General features: G+C 37.8%; 1 protein-coding gene across 6 annotated transcripts in view; it reads left to right on the top strand.

Annotated features, from left to right (window-relative positions):
• Positions 1-2,262: 2,262 nt before the first annotated feature.
• The window catches only part of ADNP2 (ADNP homeobox 2), a 48,749-nt gene continuing 42,172 nt past the window's right edge, over positions 2,263-8,839 (top strand). The window contains exons 1-2 of one of the 6 annotated variants that reach the window (XM_007487840.2): positions 2,524-2,879; positions 7,562-7,657. In XM_007487840.2, coding sequence (XP_007487902.2) covers positions 7,602-7,657 — 56 coding nt within the window. In that variant the 5' untranslated portion in view covers positions 2,524-2,879; positions 7,562-7,601. The other 5 variants (XM_007487839.3, XM_056823530.1, XM_007487843.3 and 2 more) reach the window with 5 other exon arrangements.

The following is an 8,839-nucleotide window of genomic DNA, read 5'->3' as shown; positions in this document are numbered from 1 at the left end:
ATTAAGTGATTTACCCAAGGTCACATAGCTAAGTAAAAGTCTGAGGCTAAATTTGAACTCAGGAAGATGAGTCTTCCTGACTCCAGGCTTGCACTCTATCAACTATGTTATCTAGTTGACCTAAATCATAATTGCCTATTTATTATTTGTTTTATGATTTGCTTATTTGTCAAATAGTCCTAAAAGATTATAAATTCCCTGTGGGCAGGAGCCTTGTATTATCTCAGTCAATTAGCATTTATTAAGCCAAACCCTAAACTAAATTTGAGAAAAGCAAACATCAAATAGAAAGAAAGCCAGTCCTTGCCCCGAAGGAGCTTACATTTAAATAGAGAAGACAATTGCATAAAAGGAAGCTGAAAATGGGGGAGGGGAGTAGAAATAAAAGAGGGGTGGGGTGGAGATTGGGTGAGACAGAGGAAGTCCTTTGGGTTTTTTTTCCCTCCTAAATCCTTACTTTCTTCCTTAGAATTAATACTATGTATTGGTTCTAAGGCAGAAGAGTGGTAATGGCGGTCAAGTGACTTGTCCAGGGTCACACAGCTGACACGTGTCTGAAGCCAGATTTGAACTGGCTCTCCATCCACTTCGGACCTCAGAGAGAAGGGAGATGTGGCTGACTTCTGCCTCCTTCTTAAATGGAGGATCTGGGAAGAACTAGGCAATTAAAGTACCAAACTTTATGCCTTCCCTAGCATAATGCTGTTACACAGTAGATTTGTAATAAATACTTGTTAAATGCTTTAATAGTGTTTAACTCAGGTAAAGTTAAATTTTAAAAGAATTATCTTTGAATAAGTATTTTGGGGGATATTCTCTAAGCAGGATTACATTTAAGCCATGGCAAAGAGATAACCTTTTTCTTAGAACATCTTTTTTTTTGCATAAATTCAGATCTAAGGTCCCATTTATAGATGTGCATATGTATGTTTATATTTCTATTTAATAATGGCATGTTTCATCTTCAATGGTGTATCACAACTTTACAGTAGTGTGATGATCTCAAGGGAAAGAAAATATAGTTAGAACTCATGACAAATTTGACCACCTCTGGAAGAACAGCTTTAAGGTCCTTTGCTATGAAACTATTGGCATTTTTGAAGTTCTTTCTGTTCTATGATTGTAAGGCTGTCATCAATTTTTTAGAATAGTAGAGGTTTCTGATTTTAAATCCTTGACAATTATTCTGGTCATCTCTTTTGTTTCATATGAATATTCTCTTTGTGACTGGAATGTCCTTTGATCCTAAAAATTTTTTTATGGCTCAAATATATGGTTGGATATATCCACATTAGTGAAGAGGTAGTGTGGTAAAATGGATATAGGGCTACTCACTCCAGGAAGATGTAGGTTCAAGATGTGCCATTCATATACTCTTGGGTAAGTCATCTAAGCTCTATTGCTCTAGACAACCTTCTAAGTTGCACAGAAGGTGCTAACCAACTTTGATAGGGAAAATTTCCTCATTCCATTTCTTGTTCCCCATACATTGAAGTTACAAGTCTAATCCCTATTCTTATATACATATCATGTACATATGCTATTGCTTTTAGGGTAAATTAATTGGGTTCATGCTATTTCTTACATGATTTTACAATTTCTAAAGTCAGAGACCTTATTATGTCACTTTCTATGTCTTTATTTTGACAAGTCCCAAAGTCTAAGAGTAGGGTTTCAATAATATTTGATGGATAGCCAACATACTCTAAAATCTACCACTCCTTATAAGACAACATAAAATATTGCTTGTTTTTTTTTTAATCTTCTAGGAAAGCAAGAATTCTTTTTCTTATTGGCATGATGGAACTTTTGAACCATTTAAGACTATAAAAAACTTTTGAAAATTAACTCCCTCACTACAAAGTATTGACTTTAAAATTCCTCAACATTTTTCATGTAAGGGTCTTAAGTTGAGTTCCTTCAAAATATGAATTAAAAAGTTAGTGCTTGGAACACTAATAATTTTACTACCAATATTTGTCATATGAAATATATTTTTCAAAGTTCTGTCATCAAAAGTAAAATTATCCAATGGCAAGACTGGGGTTCTGTTCACAGGTTGTTTCCTATTGGCTCTCAATTATGGGTGGAGCTACTAATTTCTTCAGCTTGTCCTGTGGCTCCACCCCCATTCCATGCAAATGAGGCAATGCTCTAGTGGTAACATGTGATTGATCACATGGTTGATGACATCATCTCCCCACCCCCTGCTCATGATGTCATCACCAACTCCCTTAAACTCTCACGAGAGTTTATACAGATGCTACTTTAAGTGACAGACAAGTGAGTCCAAGTGTACTAGTAAGAGTGGGGGGTATTTTTTTTTCTTGGTGGGGTGGTGGTTAGAAAACAGGTGGTTTCTTCTTACTACCATTTTTGGACCTCTCATTCAGCTTTAGTTCAGGGGCCCAAGGTGATCTGTATGGGAGAACCAAGGTGTCCCAATACAATCTTTCTTCCTATTGGCTAACTTAACTGGCATGCAAATGAGGCTCTACGTCATTTCCTGAGGTAAATCGAGCGCCATTTTCTCTTTCAGGCTGTGGAGGGAGGAGGGGACACAGTATTGCTGTTAGGGATGGGTTTATGGTGAGGCGCCGAGGGGGTCCCTGCCTGCACAGGGGAGGCATGGGGCGTTGACGCCGAGGGTCCCGCCCGCGCTGGAGTTACTGCACAGCCCCCGGCTTTAGGTCGGGTGGAAGAAGAGGAGTCCATTCGCGGGAGGGGAGAGGAAAGAAGGGGAGGACAGAAAGAAGGGGAGGGGAGACGGCTGGATGGTATTGTGAGGGGCGGAGGAGTTAGAGGAGGAGGAGTAGGCGGCTACGGCGGCGGGAGGAGGAGGAGGAGGAGGAAAAGAGCTCCCTCTTCGGCGCTGAGCGGTAGGTACAGTGTGGTCTCCAGCAGCATCTCGCAGTAGCGCCCGCTGGCCAGGCTGCACCTAGGAAAAGAAATCCGCGCTCCGCACACTCAGTCCGTCAGACGCGCCGCCCGCCTGCCCGCGCGCGCTGCTGTCGGAGCGAGGCCCGCCCGCGCGCCGTCTTCCTGACCTCCCCGACGGAGGGGGGCGGGGAGACCGGCCTGGCGGGCGCGCCTCGAGCGAGCAAGCTGGCGGGCGAGTCCGAGCCCGGGGTGGGACCCGGGACAAGCCTGCAGGCGATGGAGGGCACGGGCTGGCTGCCCCGAACTGGGATCTCCCTCGCCCTGGTATTGCCTTCTAGTCTGGGGAAGTTGGTATTCGCTGCATTTTCCCGCTCTCTAGCCTTTACCTCGCTCCACTTTTCTCCTGGGCTAGAGGAGGCAGCATTGTGACCTCACGACCGGGGAATCTGGGGGACGTTCTCCAGACTAGCCGCCGAGGCTGCGCGCCGCCCCGGGGACCAGGAACGTCCCGCTCGCCTAGGTGCCCTTAACCCCCTGTGTCCAGCTTAGGGGAAGTCACGTGGACCAGGGCGGAGTTGTAACGGGGTGATGGAAAAAAAAGATGCCTAGGGTCACCTGGGCTTCGGGTTTGGCTCCGAATATGGTGGTGGTGTTGGCAAACCACATTCCTTGGTCTTCCTGGTTTCACTGCACTCGAGGAGCTGAGGTTAGGTGGACTCGGCGATCCGGACCCCAAATAACTGGAGCCATGGGCGCTTGCCAAGGTATAGAGAACTCTGCCCTGACTTCCCAGACGATGCCTCGGAAGATGCGAATGACTCGAGGTTTTGAAGACAACTTTTCTGTCTTTATTAATTAGACTTGTTTGCATTTTTTTCCTCCCCCAAAGAGAAAAGTTAACTTTGAAACTTGCAAAAATCAATTTTGAACCTCCAGGTTCTCTTTTATTTTCTGGGAATACCAAGAGTGTCGTAAATGTAAATATTAGTGACTTCTAAATCTCACTGTTATAGTAATTTAAATAGTGCAGCCTAAGTAGAAGAGTGAGCATGTTGTGAAACTTTAGGAATACTCAAGTTTTTTTAGATACAGCCCAAGAAAAGTAAATTCATTAGTGTTAAATTAATCATCTGAAATGTCTAAATGTTAAACACCATGTAGAGAAGACATTTCTTTTTAGTTTGTACAGGTTGTTCATTTGAATATAAATGTCAAGATTATTTTAGTTTAATAGAAATTATTCCTGGCCCTTTTTAACTTCATAAACGTAATGGTAGGTAACACGTTTTTAAAATTTTGCCATCACTGTTAGTATTCTAGGAAAAGCAGAAGGAAACAAAACTTTATTGAAAGGAGAGTGCTATTGTATGAGCAGTTCTGAAGTAATAAAATGTTACTTGCTGCTCAATTAGAGCAATTAGCCTTATTTGCAGAAGTCAGGTTCTGTGACTTAATCTCTCCTACCCCCAACCTTGCTTAAGTAGTTCTTCCAGAGTCTTGAAAAATAGTTGACAAGTGCTTTTTCCACTGGTTTGGAATTTTCACCGTAATTATCTTAGAAGGACTCGAATTTGAACCCAAATTGATAATTCATTTCAGAACTTTTAAAACTGCATAGATGGAACCGATATGGTTTTTAACTGTTTGCACACTTCAGATTTTTTCCTGCTTGGACAGCTTTGTGGTAAATGTGACTTCAGAGGGAATAACGATTAATAATTGTGTTGCACTTCAAATTTTACAGAATACTTTTCTTGTACTTTGTTGTAGTGCAAGTTATTTTTTTTTTACCTTTTGAGGTAGCTGCACAAAACTATTAAGTCTAAAGGTCTCGTGGAGACATAAAATTTAAAGCTGAGAAAGAAAGCCTTCATTTCAGTCATACCCCCTTATGATACAGATGAAGAAATTGTTGCCAAAGTCATACATAAAATAAACAGCTGGGATTCAAATTTGTTTACTTTATAGGGTCTGGACAAGGTTTCTTTTCACTTCTCTGAAGGTTGGAGGGCCCTGAGAACCATTTGGTTATGGAATACTGTTGGGGGAATTCTTGGTCCAGTATATATTAGATGGCCTGTCAGGTTCTCTTGCAGTTCTTAAATTCTGTTAGTAGTCAGAGTTTTCAAGACTTAATTATGTAAATCACTGGTTTGGTTTATGAAATACTTTTTTCATAAAGTGGACTTTCAAGGCCTCCTGCTTTCTAGGACTCAGAGTTAATCAGGTTTTTAAATACTTTGGGGGAAAAGGTCTTGGGTTTTTGCTGTCTTGTTAGTGTTTTTACCTGATAATATACATTTGGTCATAATTTACCTGAGAATGAATGATAAGTATATAGAAGGTGGTTGGTTACAAGATTGGTGGGGTGTTTTTTTTGGTCAACTCATTGTGGAAATACTGATTTTAATTTTAACTGAACATGGGGGGGAGGCTAGGTGGCTCAGTGGATTGAGAACCTGGCTTAGATAGGAGATCTTGGGTTCATACGTGGTGTCTGACACGTCCCAGCTGTGTGACCCTGGCTTAGCCCTGGTAAGGGTTTACGGAACACCTATAATGTTTACAGAACTGCCCAGAAAATATTAAACCATTTGAATGTACAATAAATAGATTTTGAGTGTTCATATTTTAGAGTACATTATGTATTTTGTAAAAAACCTGTCTTAATACTATCCATATGATTAGTGGTTGAGAACAGTAAGTGTTCATTGAAAGAATTCCTTGATGATGTAAACTTTTAATATGAGATTATAATAACCCCAATTTAGATTCCTGCCATATTTCCCCTCTCCTTTTTATTTTTTTAAAAGCAGATTTAAGATAATGTAGTCTAGAAATATTATGAACTCTGGCTTATCCAAGAACTAAGTGGCAGAGTGAGGATTGATTTGAGCCTTCTGACACCCAGTCCTGTACTTATTTTTCCATTTCAGAACAATGTTTGTTTATTATTTATCACTTTAATCAGTTAAATCATTAAGATCCTATTTTCTTCTCTAAAAAATTGTCCTATTCTCTGCACTTTGAGAGATAATGAAAAAGACTAGAATTAGACATTCTTTAGCATCTTTAGGGTTGAGGACAGGTCTCTTCCTTTGTATTACTTAGTTTCCATTTCTCTCATGACCATTATAGCTACCTCACATTTACTTAGTTGTCATGGCACTTTGGAAACAATATATACTAGATCAAGAGTTCTTAATGTTTTTTGGGTTATGGATCACTTTGACGATTTGAAGCCTATGAGCCCCTTTTTAGACTTAATACTTTTAAATATGCAAAATAAAATATTTAGGATTGCAAATCAATTCTGTTGATGTGCATATATATTTATCAAAATGTTATAAAAGTCAATTGCAGTCCTGTGTTAAGAATCCCTGAAATTGGTGGAGGTAGGGCAGATTGTTAATTTGGGGGGGGTGATAAATACTGAAACTTGCTTCAAAAACTTTTCTTATTGATGGAATCAGTGTTGATCTGAGATGAAAAGGAAGATTATATTGGTTACCCAAAAATCTTAGTGCAGATTTCATCTATTAAAATTTATAACTGCTCAGACTTTTGTGATAGATAACCTTTACACACATGTGCACTCACACACACCATCTGTCTATACATACCTAGTATCTGTGATTTATTTCATAGATTTAAGGAAAGTAACTACCAATGCAGATCAGCAACTACTCTATAAATTATAGTGTTGGAGCTTCCTGAGGCATTGAGAAGTTAAGTATTTTTACCATATATCAGGGTTTTGAACCTGAGTTTTCCTGACTCCAAAAACTGACCTATCAGCTTAACCATTGATTTGGGTACATTTGACCTGTAGTCCTGAGCATTGGATCATCCGTATTACCAAACCAAATGAAATTAACTTTAGATTTGAAAGGTAGCATTGACTCTAAAAAAGTTGCTTAAAATACTTGGAAATTCAACTTGCCACACAATTTGAATATGATATATACTAAATTGTTTGAGTAGTGGAAGGGTTTTATTATACTTGGAGTCAATTTTTAGGGACCAGAAGTCTTGGACTTTTTCCAATATTATATTCCTGGAAAAAAGGTTTTTGGAAAAATAATTACTACGTACAAAACTATGGTTAAATCTAATGCCTCATTTTATTGATATAACATTTGTGGAATGAAATTTATTCTGTTACTAAAGAGACTTGTATCAGAAGGCAGTCTTTTTAACTGATGAATTAACATCAGTACGTAGACTCAAACCAATAAAGGAATTGACTAGCAATACTGCATAATACCAAAAGGTGATTGAATCATAACTATTGAATTATAACCAATTTTCCAATACTACTTCCAAGGGCAAAATATGACAGCTTGAGAAAAGAGAAGAAAAAAGAATTTGGAGCATAGCAGTGTGGGACTGTTAGTAAGCAACTCAGTAAAGTTACATGGCCTGACTCTAAAAATACCCTATTGTTTGATATATTATTGCTCATAATAATGAATCCATGTCATCAAAATAAGGTCACATTATTTTCTATATACATGCTTTTAAAGAACTTGTGGAACATTTTCAAAAGATTTGAGCAACAAATGGGTAAAACATTTTGATGCTTTAAAAAATAAGTATTGGAATCTGGACATTTTAATTGTGGTACATAGAGTAGCCCTTTCTCTGATAAATGAGGTATTACTGTATGTTTTAAACCCAGGAAGCAGAAGTAGGAAAGAACATCAGATGTCCTACGTCACATGGGAAGAAAATCAACTGTATGTCAGATCCAGCTCCCAAGAAAAGAACCTCAGATGTGAGAACATAATGATATAAACATTCTAGTAACAAATTTGCTAGGTCATATTAATGAGTGATTGAATACAATCTGAGTTGACACTGAATAAATAATTTTTATTTTTTTCATAGCACCACTAATACTATCCCTCATGTTTAGCCCATTTACAATCCCAGAAATTACTTGCTTTATTATTAGTAGTAATTTAAAATGTGGGTAACAAGAACTGGAATATATGAACATAATAAGATGGTAGGAGGGACAGCTAGGTAGCACAGTGGATAGAGTGCCAACTGGGGTGAACTTGGGTTCAAATCTAAGCTCAGGCATCTACTTGTGTGATCTTGGGCAAGTCCCATAATCACATTTACCTTATTACCCTTCTGCCTTGAAAGAGATACATCTGCTTTGGCAGTATTATAAATTCTAAAATAAGGTAAAAGTTAAAAAAAGATGTGGTCAGAAACTAATGACTAGTGCCATATGAAAACTAATCTGGCTTTTTAGGCATACTTAGATACTTACAGAGCTATAGAACATTTTAATTTATAATCTTGATTAAGTTACTTTACCTTTATGGAATCTGTAAAATGAAAAGTTTTGAAGTACATATTTCCAAAATGAGATATTTCTAAAGTGCTTTATGTAAACTATAAAGTACTTCATAAATGCTGAATATTACTGTTATTACCTCCTTTTCAGTTATAATTTTTTCTTTTTTTTTAACAAAAGGACTATTTGCTTTTGCTTTTTTTTTTGCTTTTGATTTTTCTGGTGATCATTTTTGTCCATTATTTTTAGTATACTGGAGTTTTGAAAATATAAGAAATAATCAGTTGATATTTACAAATTGTTATTTCCCCAAGTTCATGGAAATACTTGTTAAAATTAAGTAAGATTTTTGAGCAAACTACTTGAAAATGTACTTTTCTATTTCAATTTATGTTATGTAGAAGAGAATAAATATAGATTCAATGCAGTTTTAATTTAGCCAGATAAGCATCATAAACTATGGTTTTATATCAAAGACTTAGGAAAGAGAAAAGTTTGAGATAGGAAGACCTAAGTAAGTTTGAATCCAGCCTCAAACATTTACTTGCTGTGTGAATGCTATTTATGCCAGAGGAGTCTGTATATGATCCTAAAGGTAATTGGGAGACACTGGAGTTTATTGAGTACAAGAATGATAATGGTTAGACC

The sequence above is a fragment of the Monodelphis domestica genome, chromosome 3, assembly GCF_027887165.1.
Source record: "Monodelphis domestica isolate mMonDom1 chromosome 3, mMonDom1.pri, whole genome shotgun sequence".
NCBI classification, from domain to species: Eukaryota; Metazoa; Chordata; class Mammalia; order Didelphimorphia; family Didelphidae; genus Monodelphis; species Monodelphis domestica.
This window is presented reverse-complemented; position numbering and strand designations above follow the sequence as displayed.